At 44.2% G+C, this 18,946-nt stretch overlaps 1 protein-coding gene across 1 annotated transcript in view; it reads left to right on the plus strand.

Annotated features, from left to right (window-relative positions):
* The window catches only part of Gtf2f2 (general transcription factor IIF subunit 2), a 248,512-nt gene that overhangs the window by 57,758 nt on the left and 171,808 nt on the right, over positions 1 to 18,946 (plus strand). The window contains 2 exon segments of the mRNA XM_045146038.1: positions 11,633 to 11,944; positions 15,465 to 15,471. Coding sequence (XP_045001973.1) covers positions 11,633 to 11,944; positions 15,465 to 15,471 — 319 coding nt within the window.

An 18,946-nucleotide genomic window follows, 5' to 3' on the forward strand; every position in this document is an offset into this window, starting at 1 on the left:
TCTGTATGGATATAAGGGGGATTTTAATCCTAACATTTGTCTCTAGCACCTGCGAACCCCACCAAAAAACCCTTACAGAAATCAGGATGGTTAGGGACACTTTGGAAAATCATCAGTGACCTACTCTGAACGTTAAAGAGTTGGGGAGAGATGTGATCTAAGAGAAGAGATTCTGGGGAGGAAGCTTCAAAAAGTTAGCAGAGAATGAATAAGCTGATTCTAAATATTCATAGTAATTATTTTCTTTGGAAGATGTTAAGAGAAGAGAAAAAGATCTATTGAAAACAATTTTGCATTAGAGCTAAATTTTAAAAAGCTCGATTATACCTCTTGCAAGACTAATGGTCAATTCTTCATCTGGAATATAGTGGACATTGAATCATGATTTACAAAGAAGATGTTTGGCCCTAGAGAAAGCAATTAACTCCTTTTCACAGCTTAGCATTCATTGCTCAAGGTCTGTGAAAGCTGCAAGGAATTGTAAAAAAAAAATCAATGTAACAAAGTCCATTTTAAAATGTGAGACACATAATGCTCTCTGGCTTAAGGAAATAGGCAACTTGTGATTACCTTACTAATGAGGGTAGACAGGAACAAAAGAATATAAATGATAAGTAACTGATAAGGGCTTTCTCTCCAGCCATAGTTTAATGTGAGCCTTGCAACTAGAAAAATAAATAGCAATGGAGCAGAAATATTACTGCTTGCCATCTCCTCTCAGGAGAAAGCTTTGTGCTCCCAAGAGTTGTGTGAAGTTTCTGGCCCTGAGACATTACAGGCGCGTGTCCACATGGGCAATGAATGAAGAGAACACTCTTTTAACCCAGTGCATTTTTTATTTCCACTTAAGTGGCCACCAGTGAGGTGTCTATGTTTACACATTTGTGTATTCTGACAGCAAATCTTTGCAGTTGATTATCCTAGATTGGCAATCCCAGAAGATGGTCCCTTTCATTCTGTTTGCTTGCCAGGAAATGCCACAGAAATCCACTGTATCTAGGAATAAAAACAGTTAGGCAATCAACCAAATGGGAATTTGGTACTTCATTTTTCAATGGGCTATGGAGGGTTTCTTGATGGGTGATCAAAGGTTGTTATGGGAAAAAAAAATCCCCAAAAGGTGATACCTTAGAGTGAAGGAATAAAGATGTGAGCCAATCGGAGTAGATTTAGAGCAGGCCTCCCTGGGGCACTCTCAAGCACTCCAGGTGCACTTTGAACAAGTGCTTGTTATTTATTTATTTTTTTTATAAGAGAAGAGAGAAAATGGGCATATCAAGGCCTTCTGTGGCTACAAACAAACTCCAGTAGCATGTGCCACTTTGAGCACGTGGCATTACATGGGTACTGGGGAACTGAAACCAGGCCATCATGCTTTGCAATTAAAAGCATTTAACCGCTGCACCATCTCGTCAGCCCTCCAGATGCACTTTTTGTTTGTTGGTTTGTTTTATGAGGTAGGGTCTAACTCTGGTCCAGGCTGACCTGGAATCCACTATGTAGCCTCAGGGTGGCCTTGAACTTGAACTCATGGTGATCCTACCTCTGCCTCCTGAATGCTGGGATTAAATGCATGTGCCACCATGCCCATTTCTAGATGCACTTTTTAATCCAAGTTTTCATTGATAAACTACTTTGTCCTCACATAATTAAAAGCCTCATATTACTTCCACTCAAGTTTTCATGTTGTATTTCTCAAGAGTGATGATGAAAATGTTTCTCCAAAGAAAAAAAGACTGAATTTGAATGTGATATATATACATATATATATATATATATATATATATATATATATATATATATATATATTTGTTGTTGTTGTTAAGGTCTCACTGTAGCTCAGGCTGACCTGGAATTCACAGTGTAGTCACAGAATGGCCTCAGACTCCTACCTCTGTCTCCCAGTTGTTGGGATTAAAGGTGTGTACCACCACACCTGGCTCCTGAATGTGATAATTTTGCAATGTCTCATGAATTACTAAGTCTGGGCACACTCATTAATGGCTACACTATTAGCTAATTTGCTTTGCTGTCACCAAAATATCCAACAGAAACAATTTAAGAGGGGAAAGATCTATTTTGGCTTATGGTTTCAGAGTGTTTTGGTCTGAGTAGGGAAGACATGGTGGAGTTTACAGTGCAAAAGTGTGTGGTGGAGACCCCGCCCACCATAGCAGACCAGGAAGCAAGAAGAGCATCGGAATCAATAGCCTCTTTCCACCAGCTCCCACTTCCTAAAGGTTCCGCAGCTTCTGAAATAGCACCAGCTGGACCAAGCATTCAAAACGTGAGCCTGTGGAAGATGTTTCAGGTTCAAGCCATGGCCATTTTCACCATCACAGGAAGAAAACCACAGGTCATCCTCACATGCTTGCAGTGTGGAAGACCATCTGTGAAAAACAATTGTCTTCCCTATCACCAAAACCAGACTCAGAGCTGACCCTGCTTAGAGAAATAATTACCATTTTTAGAAAATGTAAAGAAGGAAGAAATATGCATGAAACCCTAGAGATCCAATCAGAAAAAAATTCAGAATGTAGAAAACCAAACAAGACAAGTAATCTAGACAACAACAGTGGATGCAAGGAAAGAAGAAGAAAGAGGGTGGAGAGGGGAAAGAAGGCAGGCTGGAGAAAGGGAGCTGAGTGTAATGGGAAGGGAACAAATCTGAAACAGGAAAACCACTCACAATATGTGACACTCATTTGGATTATAATCTGAACCAACTGCCCATATATATATATGTATATATATATATTTAAGGCAAGCTCAATAGACTGGACTTTTTTTTTAAATTTTTTATTTATTTATTTGAGAGCGACAGACACAGAGAGAAAGACAGATAGAGGGAGAAGAGAGAATGGGTGCGCCAGGGCTTCCAGCCACTGCAAACGAACTCCAGACGCGTGCGCCCCCTTGTGCATCTGGCTAACGTGGGACCTGGGGAACCGAGCCTCGAACCGGGGTCCTTAGGCTTCACAGGCAAGCGCTTAACCGCTAAGCCATCTCTCCAGCCCTAGACTGGACTTTTTTAATGAGAGAGAGAGAGAAAGTGAGAGAGAGAGAATTGATGTGCCAGGGCCTCCACCCACTATAATTGAACTCCAGATGTGCATTACCTTGAGAACATATACGACCTTGAGCATATGTCACCTTGTGCATCTGGCTTACATGAGATCTGGGGAGTTGAACGTGGGTCCTTAGGCTTTGCAGGCAAGTACTTTAACCTCTAAGCCATCTCTCCAGCCCTAAAAAAATATTTTTAAGCTTTAAAAATGTTTTTATTTATCTATGTTTATTTTCAAAGAGAGAGAGAGAGAGAAAAGAGACAGAGAATGGGCATACCAGGGCCTCTAGCCACTTCAAATGAACTCCAGATGCATATGACACTGTGCATCTGGCTCCATGTGGGAACTGGGGAATTGAACCCTGATCGTTAGGCTTTGTAGCAAGTGTCTTAATTGCTGAGCCATCTCTTTAGGCCCCTACTTTTAAGCTTTGACCAAAGCAACAAACAATGGTTTTTCTTTTCTCTTGTGCTGAGGGCTGGGAAATGCAGACGTTGTGATCTGCAGTAGACAGGCAGCACACTGGGATGGTGTCATGATAAGATGGAAGTTTCCAACCCCTCAGCAGCTCTATGCAGTAGAACACTCTGGCAGCTCAGTTGTTTCTACAAGACAGTGTTTATACCGGCAGTTCCGTTCGGTTCTGCCAACAGTGATGGCGAGAGCTCTACTTACTGGAAGGCCTTGAGTAAAACTTTCCTGATACTGATGCCTCCCTACCCCCACTGACATTTGTATAGTGTCTTCACCTAACCCTGCCTATGAAACTACATTGCCCTGCTGCTTGTGTGTTAGGGTTGGAGGCTTGGTCCATCAAAATGGGAACTCCTAGCTACTGCTCTTGGGGGAGTGCGGACCTAATTCCTCATTGATATTCAGCACGCATGACTTTCCTGGCTTAGACATCTGTACACTAGTGAGGATCCATCTGTTTAATCTGGCATTTTAGGACTTACTGTTATTTGTAATTTTTATCTGGACACTTTGATCAAGCATTTCTGAACTGTTTCCTAGACATAATTTTATTTAATATATAAAGTAGGATTTGAATGTTTTAATAAATTACATATAAAAACAAGTTGGATTTCATTACAGCAATGACAGATTAAAGTTTCTCATTTTTTATTTAACAGTTTGTTCCCACACTAATCCCTAATGGGCCATTAAACTGACTTACTGAGAATGAAGACTTTGTGTGGGCCCCAATAGTCATATGTTCCATCAGACATGAGGCACTTACCAGAAGTAATTCCACTGGCTCCTGCCACCCATCAGGCAAAATACATGCAGAATCCTATCTGATCTCCCAGAAGGAGCAATGTTGTATGCACATGTTCTGTTTTTTCTTTTTTCTTTTTCCGTATACTGCTTTATTACTTGGTCCTATTTTGCCACACAATGAAGAATCACAGAGACTTAACTATTTTACCCACCCAGCCCCCAATCTATCTCTGATATGTTTTGGACTCACCTCATCTCTGCTCCTGCTGTTTAATTCAAACCACAATCGTGTCCCACGTTTACGAGTACAGATGTGTCACCACTGGTCATTTGATTTCCATTCCAATGTCCTACTACCCAGGCTTTCCACAGAAGTAACAATATCTTTAACAAATGTAAATTTGGGGGCTGCAGATATGGCTTAGTGGTTAAGGCACTTGCCTGTGAAGCCTAAGGACTCAGGTTCATTTCTCCAGTACCAGTTAAGCCAGATGCACAAGGTGATGCATGCACCTGGATTTTGTTTGCAGTGACTGAAGGCCCTGAGTACCCATTCTCTCTCTCTCTGTCTCTTTCTTAAATAAATAAATAATTTTTTTAAAGTTTAAAAAAATGTGAATTTGGAATTAGGCAGGTGGAACATGCTCCTAGTACTCCAGGAGCTAAGGCAGGAAGATCATGAGTTTGAGACCAGCCTAGGCTATGTAACAAGACCCCTGTTTCAAAAACCACAACAAGGAGCTGGGGAGATGGCTCTTGGTTAAAAGCGATTGCTCTGCAAACTTGCTGAGCAGAGTTAGAATTCCCAGCACCCACATAAAGTTGGACACAAAGTGGAGCAAAAGTCTATAATCCCAACACATCTAAGGCAATGGGATGCATAGTCAGAATACTCCCCAAGCTTGAAGGCCAACAAGCCTGGCCTTCCCAGCGCCAAACAACAAGAAATAACCTCTCTAAAGCTAGGTGTGGTGGTGCACGCCTTTAGTCCCAGCACTCGGGGGGCAGAGCTAGGAGGATCGCAGTGAGTTTGAGGCCACCCTGAGAATACACAGTGAATTCCAGGTCAGCCTGGGCTAGCAAGACACTACCTCAAAAAACAAACAACAATACAGAAGGGAGGGAGGGAGGGAGGGAGGGAGGGAGGGAGGGAGGGAGGGAGGGAAGGAAGGAAGGAAGGAGAAATAAACTGTCTATAAAAAGGTGTAGGGAGAGGACCAACATGCCAAGGGGGTCCTCTAACCGCCGCAGGCACACTGTGATACTGTGCCCCAACCCCCACATACACCTCCACACACGCAAATAAGACAAGGCAAAGCAAACTGTTTATATTCAACCTTAAACTCCCCATGTACTTTGAACCAGACCTCTAAAGTTAGCTGGGCATTGTGGCACAAGCCTTTAGCCCCAGCATTCGGAAGGCAGAGGTAGGAGGATCACTATGACTTTGAGGCCAGCCTGGAACTACAGAGTAAATTCCAGCTCAACCTGAGATAGAGTGAGACCCTACCTTGAACACCCCCCACAAAAAGACCCTCCAAAAATGTGCATGTTTCCCCTTCCTCTCCCACCAGTCATACGGCCCCAGCTTCCCTACCTGCTCAGTGTGGTCTGTCAGTGGCAGCCTCTGAGTTTCGTAAACACAAACACACAAAGGCTTTCCATCTGAGGATTTACTCCCTTTCCTTGGAACACTCAGGGGTCAATGTATTAAACACAAACTCACAATTTATCAGCCCCTAATTATTTTTCTTTTTCTTTCCTTTTGATTTTTTTCAAGGTAGGGTCTCACTCTGGTCCAGGGTGACCTGGCATTAACTATGGAGTCTCAGGGTGGCCTTGAACTCACTGCCATCCTCCTACCTCTGCCTCCCGAGTGCTGGGATTAAAGGTGTGTGCCACCACGCCCAGCTATTTTTCTACATTTTCCTATTATCCATACTCTTGGAGTTATGCCTAACATATCTATGTGAAAAAATGCTAGATAATATAGTGTAGTGCTGCACAAAAGTAAACAGTGTTTATACTGCAAAACGTACAGTGAATCTCTTTCAACCTTCCCTTCAGTATCTCTCTCTCTCTCTCTTTTTTTTTTTTTTTTGGAGGGGCTTAGGAATACTTCTCTGTGCACAACAGTAAAAACAAGGACTATTCCAGGAAGGTAGTCTTCTTGCACAAAAGAGCACTGTGGGCTGTGGGCTGTGGGCTGGGGTGTGGCTCAGGGGTTGAGTACCGCTTAACAGTTGTGACCAACCAGCAGCAAGTGGAGCACAGAGAAAGAGAAACACCTGCTGGGACTGCAGGGAAAGGCAATTACCAGCTACCTTTCCCCACTGATGGGATCAAACATCCGAAAATAGCAGTGTATGGGAGGAAAGGTTTATTTTAGCTTATGGTTTGAGGATACACTTTATCACGGCAGGGAAGAAATGGTGGCAAAAGTATGAAACAGGACTGGAGAGATGGCTTAGCAGTTAAGGCACTTGCCTGTGAAGCCTAAGGGTCCAGATCCAATTCCCCAGGACCCATGTAAGTCAGATGCACAGGATGGCACAAGTGTGTGGAGTTTGTTTGCAGTGGCTAAAGGCCCTGGTGGGCCCATTCTCTCTCTCTCTCTCTCTCTCTCTCTCTCTCTCTCTCTCTCTCTCTCTGTGTGTCTTTTTCTGTCTCATAAATAAATAAATAAATAAAATATAAAAAAGCATGGAGGAGCTGGTCACATTGCAGCTCCAGTCAGGAAGCAGACGGTGATAGCTGCTGGCGCTCTGGTAGCTTTCTTCTTTTGTTTTTGTTTTTGTTTTTGTTTTTGTTTTTGTTTTTGTTTTTGTTTTGACCATGGGGAATCAAACTTAGACCCTCAGGTTTACAGCAAGTGCTCTTACCCACTGAGTCATCTGTGTAGCCTACAAGGCTTATTTTTCAAAAAGTACATTATAGTGACTTTTTGTTTCCTTTTTTGGCAGTAGGTAGGATTTGGGTATGTGAATTTCCCTGAAAGTGAGAGCTCTTCTTGCTATAATGTGCCTGAGGGAATGCGAACATAGAGCATGTCTGGCCTTGACAGACATCAGGACTGTTGGGTGATAGTCAAGGACACAGTCTGAGAATTACCCAGCAGCTTGTTAATGTCAATCTAATTCCTTCAAGTCCTTGTAACATGTCGTCTAGAGGCTTTGTTGTCTGTGCTGTGACAGGTACCTGACACACTCCTAGTGACCTGAATCTACAAGGCATGGGGGATTCTACCTCTATGTCAAATGTCAAAGAAAACATTTTCTAGTAAGCTTTTTGTTCTGTCTTAAATTTTGCACCACAGCCTGGTTCTAATGACTTCTCATGACATGGCATTAGCAGCAAGATTCTCCAATTTTGGTGTGCCTGAAAAATATTCAGAAGCTCACTGTCAGTTTCCAGGCCTACCTGTGGAAATTCTGACTTTGCTCATTTTGATTGTGGCTCAGGTGTTGGCATTGTCAGCGTGCCCTTGGTGTCTCGTGCTGCATGTCCCAGCACCCGACACCAGAGGACTGGATCATGGCTGTGTCACACTTGCCGTGGTTGGGAATCTGTTCCTGCTGTGGTTATGCTGGAAAAATCTCAATCCAGGCTACTTTACTTCCCTTCTCTCATGGTCTCCTATTTTAGCTTATTCCTTTTACCCAAACAAAGCTTAAAGCAGTTCTCATATGCTTGCCTTTTATACCCTTTTCCAAGCTGTTACACTAGAATGCAACCTTCCTTTGCAATGCACCCCTGGTTTTTCTCACATTCCTTCTGCCAGCAGATCTCAGAGACCTGACTTGTTCCAGAGCCTATGCTGCACAGACAGACTTTCTTCCATTTTGTGCATGACTCTGACGTGTAACTCAGTGAACTACTTGCCATTCTTCCCGTACCTTACTGTTTGTTTGTCTTACAGTTTGTTTATTTCTCTTCAGCAAATGTTCATGCACCCAAAACCTACTGACAGCCCGCAGTATGTCACACACTGTGCTGGGTGCTGTGCATATGAAGTGAATAAAGCACTGCTTCTTGTGCATTAATTTAGTCAATCTGGGGCTAATTCAGTGTTTCTGTCTAGGAAGAGTTCATAGTCTAGAAACAAAGGTACCCCTGTACATGTGTATATCACAGTACTGTCTGTGAGCTGCCACACAATGTGACATGAAGACATAAGATGTCCTCTGGCAGAGATAAAAGTACTCATAGGAAGTGACATTTCCATTAGTCGTGCAACATAAGTTAAAGTTTACCAATCAAAGTGATACAGAATAGGAGCGAGGTAGCAACATTTTTTTTTTCACAGTGAAAGCATAAACAGCAGGCTTTATTACCAGCAGAGAAACACCCACCAGAAGTGGGAGAAGCCGTGCATGGTGGTGCATGCCTTTAATCCCAGCACTTGGAAGGCAGAGGTAGGAGGATCGCTTTGAGTTTGAGACCCTGAGACTACATAGTGAATTCCAGGTCAGCTTGAGCTAGAGTGAGACCCTATCTCGGGGAGAAAAAAAAAAAAAAAAAAAAAAAGAAGTGGTAGCCCTAGAGCTGGGGACTGGTCTGAAGGTCGGAATTCTGGGTATGTATGTTAGCACTGTCTCTACCCATAATTGAAGGTGTCATAAATAAACTGATAGATTATCTATTTGAGAGTTTCTCAGTAGTATTGGAAAAACCTTTGTGTTGGGGAAGGAATGAGGCAAGCCGGAGCATTCATCTGCAATTGTAGCCATCAGACAGACCACAGCTGTTTTTGCCTTGGGGACTTTTAGTTCTGACTGAACTCCTGAACCTTTGCGCCAACTGTTCCTAGCTACCTGTACGAACCTTATCTCTTCCTCAGTGGCGCCACCCCTACAGGTTGGCTCATGCTCTGTTGGGAGTAGGAACAGCAACTGCTCTGGCTACTTTAGTACTGGGCAGGATCAACGTGGGAGTTGGGCTCAAACAAAAGGGGGGAGGGGTCAGAGGTTGGGGCAAAGGTGCGAGAATTCATGTGGTGGTGTTCTATAGGTCCTTGATAAAAGTGGCAAGTCATTCAGGGCTCCTTACACAGTACCATCTGATGTTTCGTGGCCTCACTGGGGGCTGTTCGCAGGAGGGATGGTATGGTAAGAAAGGAATAAGGGCATTTGGTATAATCAGGTTGCCTAGTGTAGAACGGGAAGTTAATGTTAATGCCAGGATAAACTAGCTTGGGCAGGCTGGAAAAGTGGAGAGGGTTAATTGTGCTTAAACTTGATTTGGTTAAAGTGTGATTACCCTTTGAATGGCAATAGTCATTTTACATAAGGTGGTGGTAGCAAACCCTCTGACATTCCTGGCCAATGCACTAATAATGATACAGGAATTTTGGGGTTTCACTGCAAATACACCAAGATGTAATTGGAATCTTGAGATTCCTTACCAATTCACCAATATATGCCAATGCACCAATAATTCAGGGACATCCCTGGATTCTTGCCTTATGAATTCAAAGAATTGAAATCCATAGACCAGAGGGTAAGTTTTAGAGAGACTTTGTTAGATTAAGAGGAAGAAAAAGTACAGAGAGCTCCTACCCATGAGAAGGCAGAAGGGGGTAGAGGCCCCCAAGGTAGCATCTTTTTAACAGGCAGCTAGGGACAGAGGCCCAAGGAGTGCATGGATGCCACCTTGCTGGGCCTGGCAGGACTAGAACCTGCATCTGACCCAGTCTCATCCAAGATGGCTGCAAGCAACAAACCCTCAGCAGGGCTTCCTGCTTCTTCCTCAGCTCCATGCACCTGTGGGCTGGCACCTCCTGAGTTGGCCTCTTGAGCTCACCAACCAATCAGGTTTCTTCCTTACACACCTGAGTGTGATTGAGGTTCACCCTAACTGTATGTTTGATCCACATAGATAGGCCTGTCATGAGTCTTTTTCATGACCCATGGCGCTAGCTTGTTGGCTCCCTCCCTCTGTGAGAGGGCTGCTCTCTGTCTGGTAGCCTCTGCCCCTTCTCAGCCAGGCTAGGAAGAAGGAAGATTTCTTTTTGCCTTGACACTTTCTTGCTTTATTTTGGGTGCTTTCCTGCAGTGCTACATGTGTGATCTCTTTAGTTCTGAGCCCCTTACTCTCTCTCAGCCTTCTGTAACCCACTGTTCAAGGGGGTTCTTTTGGTATGGGATCTCCTGTTTTGCTTTCTTCAATTGAGATAGAAGGGAGATTTTCTAACCCCTCCCATCCTCTTTCCCAGGAGGACTGGGGGAGAAATTCTGGTTCGGGAGTCCCTGCTTGCTTTCCCTCTGCATCCTAACTCTCCCTAAAATAAAACTCAAAATTCATAATTTACCCTTTTCTGAGTCTGAGTTTTCAATTCTTTGATAAGTTGAACAAGGATTGAAAGATGGGATCCACAGGCCTGGGACCCTCATGCATATTTATGGGATCGAATCCCTTCCTGGACTCCGAAATCTTGCATCAAAAGGACTGGATAAGAGCAAATGGATGTGGAGGTAGGGAACTAAATTTCTATGAATGCTCTGGAATGACTCAGGAAAGCTCTGGCTGTCCAGGGAGGTGGATGGGTTTGGGGTGTGTGAATGTGTGGTACAGCAAGGGCAAAGAGATCAAATTGGGAGCACGTAGTTGAAGCAGAGGTTGAAGTTTATTCTGGAGGCAAGAAGAGAAAGGAAAACTTTTAACGCAGGGCAGTTAAATAATCAGGTTTACCTCCCTCTCCCTCTCTTTTTGGTTTTTCAAGGTAGGGTGTCTCTAGTCCAGGCTGACCTAGAATTCACTATGTAGTCTCAAGGGTGGCCTTGAACTCAAAGTGAGCCTCCCAAGTGCTCTGCCTAAAGTCTTGGGTCACCATGCCCAGATTCAGGTTTATTGCTTACACACTGTGATTACTGACCTGATTTCACGGCATCTTGGTTTGGTGTCTGATGGTGTCTGAAAGGGGTGTGCTCTGCTTGCTCATTATTAAGAACTTTCTTTTCAGGCATGTTTTTGACTCCAGGGCCCACAGGGCCCACCAATGCCAAAGATGTTTGGCCAAGAGTGCGACTCGATCACCCCCTATCCTATCCTTTAAGAGTTTTATTTTCCTTGTCTGTGTTGGGCACAGGCTTTTGCTTCTTCGAATCCTATTTTTCCATTTTTGTACTTTTTTCTCAGTTTTTTTCAGACCTTGTTTTATCCAAGGCAGGGTCTCCTTCAATGAGCCCAGGCTGACCTGGAACTCGACCTCACAGCGATCCTCTTGCCTCTCCCGCGTAAGCGCTGGGATTAAAGAGGAGTGCTACCATGCTGGGCTTTAGGATCTTATTTCTGCACGCATTGCTGCGGTGCTGGCTCTTCCCAGCGTGAATTTTAACCACTAGTCACACCCAGCCAAAAAGCAGCGGGAGCAGAAAGTTTGTCCATCGCAGCGTGCCGTCGACGTCGTCGCGCGCAGGCGTAGCTCCCGGCTCCCGGCAGGGCAGCGTGTTCCCGTTCCCGGCCCCCGGTGTCCCGTCCTGGGCGGGTGAGCGACGCGGGCTCCCCCGGCCCCGGCCGCCCCCCCCCCCCGTACCGGGTTCCTCTGTCTCGCGCCGCAGGCAGCCCGCCGGCTCCGGGCGCCCCCGCGGCGGAGCGACGGCGGAGCGCGGGGACCTCGACCTGGCCGGCGCCAAGCAGAACACCGGCGTGTGGCTGTCAAGGTAAAGTGGGCGGGACGCCGGCGGAGCCACGTGAGCACTGCCCGGCCGCGGGCGCCTGTCCGCGCGCGCACGTTAGCGATGGGCGGTCTTCCAGCCGGATTCCCGAGGGAACCCCGGCGGAGGTCTTTCTCCTGGCTTTGTGGGGTCCCGTCTCGATGGACCCGGGTTTGAGCAGTGTATTTTGCTCCATACAAAAGAATTCTTTGCATTTTCTCCTGGTGAAAGTGATTTTAGTCGTGGATCCCTGTAAGTTCTCTGGGTCACAAAGTGCACCTGGTCCTCCTTCAGTCTTCTGGCGTTCTCCAGGCTGATGGTCCTGATGGAGCTCAGTTTAGGAAGGCGAGACCATGGGGCTGGAGTGTTTTTTGCAGGGCACGCTTGGCACTCGCAACATGACAATCAGTAGTTTTCTTCACGGAGACAGCCACCCTGTGAGCGCGTACTGGGTACTGTTCACTTTCTCACATTAGGGCTGTTCTTTCATAGAGGAGTGTCATAAAAGGGCATGTATCATCTTTGAACCTCAAATAAAATCAAGGAACTTTTGGCTGATGATTTATGGGTTTTTCTTTTTTCTTTTTTTGTGTTTCGAGGTAGGGTCTCACTCTAGCCTAGGCTGACTGGGATTCACTATGAAGTCTCAGGGTGGCCTCGAACTCATGGTGATCCTACTACCTTTGCCTCCCAAGTGCTGGGATTAAAGGCGTGTGCCACCACACCTGGCTTAGTTTTCTTTTAAAAGTATTTTTGTTTAGGTATTTGAGAGAAAGAGAGGAAGAGGCAAATGGAGAATGGGGGCGCCAGGGCCTGTAGCCACTGCAAGCGAATTCCACACACTTGTGCCACCTCGTGCATCAGGCTTTATGTGGGTACCTGGAATTAAATCTGGGTACTTAGGCTTTGCAAGCAAGCACCATAACCACTAAGCCATCTTCCCAGCCCCTGTTTTTTTTTGAAGCAGGATCTTGATGTAGCCCAGGCTGACCTAGAACTCTATAGCCCAAGCTGGCCTTGGACTGATAGTGATTCTCTTACCTCAGCCTCCTGAGTGCCGAGATAAAGGCATGCACCATCATACCTGGTGACAACTTTTTATTTTTATTTATTTGCCGGGCGGGGGTGTGGGCATGCCGGGGCTTCTTGCCTCTGCACATGAACTCCAGATGCATGCACCACTTTGTGCATCTGCCTTTATATGGTTACTGGGGAATCAAACCCAGGATGGCAAGTTAACGGTATTACTGAACTGTTAGGTCTGAACAACAGCTTCCTAGCTAACAGAGCCATTTCTGTCCTAGTCAACCCTCCTCTTTAGACATTTGGAGGAGATGGACATTGTCCCCTATGAATAAGATGTCCTGCATCCAACAGCTCAGATGTCACCATGCTCAGCTCTTTCTTTACAGATGGGCAAACATTTGGATGTTTGATGTTTGAAGGCCCAAAAGAAAGATATATATTAGGGAGAGATGAATACATAGTGTAATCTTTAGTGTTCATTGTCAACTTAGTTGAATTGAGAAAAGCCTAGAAGATTACTAAAGCACAGTCTGGGTGTGTCCCTGATGATGTTTTAAGAGACAACTAGATCATGAGTGCTCTGATGGGTCCATCCCTTGGTGGAGTCTTAGCATGATGACATTATATTGGTGCACATTACATTGTCATTATACTGTGGTGAACAGTAGGAGGCAGGGCCTAGCTGGAGGAAGTGGGTCACTGGAGCTGTGCTCTTGGAGTTATATCTTGCCTTGTTCCCTTCCTTTCTTCTCTCTTTCTTGGTCATGAGAACTGCCCTGCTCTGCTGTGTCCTCCCCTCATGTAATGGACTGAGACTTCTGAAGCTAGTTATGAAATAAATCTCTCCCTAAGTTGTTTCTGCAGGTATTTGATAACAGAGACCAATGTGCTGACTAATCTGCAACCTTAGATATATAGGAAGAAAAGAAAATCTGTTTCTTCTTAAAAAAATATTTATTTTGAGCCAGGCATGGTGGTGCACGCCTTTAATCCCAGCACTCAGGAGGCAGAGGTAGGAGGATTGTTGTGAGTTCCAAGCCACCCTGAGACTACACAGTGAATTCCAGATCAGCCTGAGCTAAAGTGAAACCCTACCTTGAAAAAATAAAATTATTTTGAGAGAGAGGGAGAGAATGGGTACACCAGGGCCTCTAGCTACTATAAATGAATTCCGCATGCATGTGCCACCTTGTGCATCTGGCTTTTTAGGGTACTGGGGAATCAAACCTGCTTTGCAGGCAAGTGACTTAACCATTGAGCCATCTCCCAGCCCTGTTTTTTTTTAATTAATTAATTTATTTATTTGAGAGCAACAGACAGAGAGAGAAAGAGGCAGAGAGAGAGAGAGAGAGAGAGAGAGAGAGAGAGAGAGAGAGAGAGAGAGAGAATGGGCATGCCAGAGCTTCCAGCCACTGCAAATGAACCCCAGACTCATGTGCCCCCTTGTGCATCTGGCTAACATAGGTCCTGGGGAATCGAGCCTCTAACCAGGGTTTAAGCTTCACAGGCAAGTGCTTAACCGCTAAGAATGTTTTTGTTTGTTTGTTTTTAACCACAGAACCATCCCTCTGGCCCAGGAAGCAACATCATCATCATCATCATCATCATCATCATCATTATTATTATTATTATTTTGAAACATGGTAGCCTAGACTGGCCTGGAACTCACTATATTGGCAAGGCTGGCCTTGAACTGTTGATTGTTTTGCCTCAGCCTCTCATGACTGTCTACAGAACTTACACTTCTTATATACCACATATGTTAGCAAGCAAACCTACGAATAGATACAAGCTGTATTTCTCAGATGATAAAATTAAGTCTTAGGGCAATTGATTATTCTGTCTGGGATAGTGATTTACATTTTGTTGTTTGGTTACAAAATCATGCCAGTAATAGGAAATGTAGTTTTTGTTCCCCTTGATGCTCTTTACTGGATTCTGTCTCTGGAGATTCAGACGTAGGATGGGGACTCTTAAATGTCCAGAGAACATGGGAATGAACTGTGCCTCCTTCAGGTTAGGTTTCCTGGACAGCTGGTTCTGAGATGGATTAGTGTTGAGTTTTTAGGCAGTAGTCTTTATATCAGTGGTGGCAGAAACAGATACACATGCTGCCATACTGCAGCCTGAGGAATTCCTCCATTAATTTATTTATTTGTTTTTTTTCAAGGTAGGGTCTTGCTCTAGCCCAGGCTGACCAGGAGTTCACCATGTAGTCTTAGGCTGACCCCCAGCTGTTTTTTCTTTAAGGTAAGGTTTCACTGTTCTTCAGGATGACTTGGAATTCACCATGTAGTCTCAGGGTGTCTTCCAGCTCACACTGATCCTCCAACCTCTGCCTCCCAGGTGCACTTGGGAGGCAGAGTGAGGAGGATTACCTAGAGTTTGAGGTCACCCTGAGGCTTCATAGTGAATTCCAGGTCAGTCTGGACTAGAGTGAAACCCTACCTCAGGAAAAAAAAAGGCAAATGGGGACTGGGGAGATGGCTTAGAGATTAAAAGTGCTTGCTTGCAAAGCTTGATGACCTGGGTTTGATTCCGTGTACCCACATAAAGCCAGATGCACAGAGTGGCACGTGCATCTGGAATTTACTTGCAGTGGCAGGAGGTCCTGACATGCCTGTGTTCATTTGTGCATTCTCTCTCTCCCTAACTAAATAATTTTTTTTCTTTTTTTAATAAAAAATGGTGAATGGCGTTCCCTGAGAATAACACCTCAGGTTGTTCTCTGGCCTCCATATGCACACACAGACAGACACACAAACCAACCAAGGGCCAGGCATGATGGTGCATGTATATAATACCACCCTCTGGGAGGCAGAGGCAAGAAAATTGTTTCAAGTTTGAGGCAAGCCTGGTCTACACAGTAAATTCCAGGCCAGCCTGAACAATAAAACCTTCTCTCAAGAAACACAAGAAACACAAGAAGCCGGCCATAGTGGCACATGCCTTTAATTCCAGCACTTGGGAGGTAGAGTTAGATGGATCATTGTGAGTTTAAAGCCAATGCCAGCCTAGAACTATAGAGTGAGTTTCGAGGTTGGTTTTTTTTTTTTTTTTTTTTTTTGGGGGGGTGTGTGTGTGTGTGTGTGTGTGTGTTTTGCTTTTTTTTTTTTTTTTTTGCTGTTTTGAGGTAAGGTCTCACTCTAGACCAGGCTGACCTAGAATTCACTGTGTAGTCTCAGTCTGGCCTCCGAGTTCCTCCAGCTTTTGAGGACTTCAATTCAGGTAAAATAGGATTATTAGCTTTGATGCAGAAAAGTGTTTCAAGACAAGCCAGCATGATGTGGAGTTAAAGATATTTTTAAAAGATGTTTGTTTATTTGAAAGAGAGCACATGGGAACACCTGGCCCTGCAGCCACTGCAAACAGACTCCAAACACATGTGCCACTTTGTGCATCTGGCCTACGTTGGTACTTGGGAATCGAACCTGGGTCCTTAGGCTTCCCAAGCAAGCCCCTTAACCACTAAGCCATCTCTCTGTCCAGCCCTAAAGATATTACAGATTTTAAGCATGAAGGTTCAAAGAAGGAAAGAGGTGCTCAGTAAGAAAGAAAGACACAGCTGGATGCTGAGTGTGGACTTCCCAGAGAAAAGTAGTTTCTCATTGCTAGGACAAAACAGGTGACCAGAAACAGCTTCTGGAAGGAAAAGGTTTAAGGGACTGTTTCATCATGATGGGGAAAGTGGGACAGGCCTGAAGAGGAAGTAGTCTATATACCAGGCTTGGAGTTTGGCAATATCACCCCAAAGCCCACCTGGAGTGACATACTTTTTCCAGGAAGGTTCTATCTACAAAAGGCACTACAATCTTCCCAAATTGCCTCCAGCTGGGAACCAAGTATTAAGAACCCATGAGCTTGTGGGAGATATTTCATTCAAGCCACCCTTCATTGTCTTTATTGTAGCCATATATGCCATTTTTGTGGGTTTTGAAGTTACTATATTTAGTTGTTGAGGAACCTAAAAGATATCATAGGGTGGTTCCTTGTGGACACCTGGCAGGACTGCAGTTGATTAGGTCACTGGGATGCAGGTAGGAAAGGAAAGGGGCCCTACCCCAGGTCATGTAGAGTTATGCCCTAAGCCTGATTCTTACTCTTTTTAAAAATATATTTTATTTATTTATTTGAGAGAAAGAGAGACAGAGAATGGGTGTGCCAGGACATCCAGCCACTGCAAATGAACTACAGGTGCATGTGCTTCCTTGTGCATCTGGCCTATGTGGGTCCTGGAGAATCCAGCTGGGATCCTTTGGCTTTGCAAGCAAGCGCCTTAACTGCTAGCCATCTCACCAGCCTGATTCTTACTATTTTAATATAAATCAATAAATAAGAAAAGAATATTTTATTTATTTATTGGAGAGAGAATAAACAAGAGGGAAAGGCTATCCTCAAGCCTCCTGAGGTGGGCACTTGCCTCCCATTTCCAAGTGCTCCAGGGAGAGTGAAAGGGGGAAAGAATGGTGCTGTGAAAGGGTGCTTTTGTTAAGGAAGAGAGAGATTTGAAATTTCCAGCCTCTTATAACCAATGTTCTACTCAGTTTCTGTATGGTCAAACCATTTTTTTAAATCTCCCCTCACCCCTCTTTTGAGACAGGGTCTCAAAGCAGAGCAGATTACATGCTGGTCTGGAACTTGCAGAATGCATCCTCAGTCTTCCAAGTGCTGAGATTATAGACCTGTGTCACCATACCCACTTTTAACTTCTTAGTATTCTGCATATAGGCGAAATTATGTAGTATTGTCTTTCTGTACCTGGTTTCTTTAACTTGGCTTAATGACCTACACTTCTATCCATGTGGTCACCAGTGATAGGATTCATTCTTTTTTTATGGCTACATAGTGTATTATTGTATACATGTACCATGTTTTCTTTACTCATTAGTTGATGGGCTCTTTAGTCCATTTCTTGGCTATTGTGAATGTTACATTAAACACAGGAGGGCAGATGTGTGTTTGCTATTGGTTTCATTTCCTTTGCATATTTATTCAGGAGTGGAATTTCTGGATCTTATGGTAACTTTATTAATATCTTGAAAAATCTCTTTGCTGCTTTCCATAATGGCTGTGCTAATTTATATTCCAACCACTATTGTTCTAGCCTTCCCATTTCTCTACATCCCCCAGGTCTTTTAGCTTTTTCTTTTCTCTTTGATAATGTTCATGGTTATCTTGTGATTTTGATTTGTATTCTCTGTTTCTCCATGATGTTAACCATTTTTTCCTATATTTTCAGGTCTTTTATATGTATCCTTTTGAGAAGTACCCACTTAGCTCTATTGACATTTTTAAACTTGGATTGTTTGTGGGATTTTTTGCTATTAAGCTTTGAGTTACTTATATATTCTGAATAACACCTTGTAAGATGTGGGCTTTCCAGGTTGTTCTCTGGCTGTCTCCTCATGCTACATTGTTTCTCTGCTCTGCACCAGCTTTTACTTTGGCCTCATCCCATTTGCCTGTTTTTGCTGCTTTTGTTACCTGTCTCTATGGAGTCCTGTCAGAAAAGCTTGGGCACTGCCTTTCAGCATTTCTCTGTTTTCTTCTAGTAGTTCCATTGTTTAAAGTTTCACACTTATTATCACGATGATGTTTATGATTATTTTGTGTTATGAGTGTGCATGCATATGTACATATGCACAAAATGGAGGACAGAGGACCGCCTCAAGTGTTACCCTCAGGAAGTGGGCTGGGCTATAAAATCCCAAGGCTTGCCTCCCAGGACTTCTTCTAGCAAGACTCCACCTCCTAGAGGTTCCACAGTCTTCCCAGATACCACCAGCAGGGACTTGAATATTGAAACATATGAAGTCACGAATGACAGTGGAGTATAGTGACAACAGGGCCAGACTAGTAGAGTCAAGGCATCAAGTCTCGTCTGGTACTAGATAGCTGTGAGTTTTGCCTTTCAGATGTAATTTCCTTTCATTTCCTCCCTCCTTCCCAGTCTTCTTCCTTCTTTCCACTTTTCTC

The sequence above is a fragment of the Jaculus jaculus genome, chromosome 3 (assembly GCF_020740685.1).
Source record: "Jaculus jaculus isolate mJacJac1 chromosome 3, mJacJac1.mat.Y.cur, whole genome shotgun sequence".
NCBI classification, from domain to species: domain Eukaryota; kingdom Metazoa; phylum Chordata; class Mammalia; order Rodentia; family Dipodidae; genus Jaculus; species Jaculus jaculus.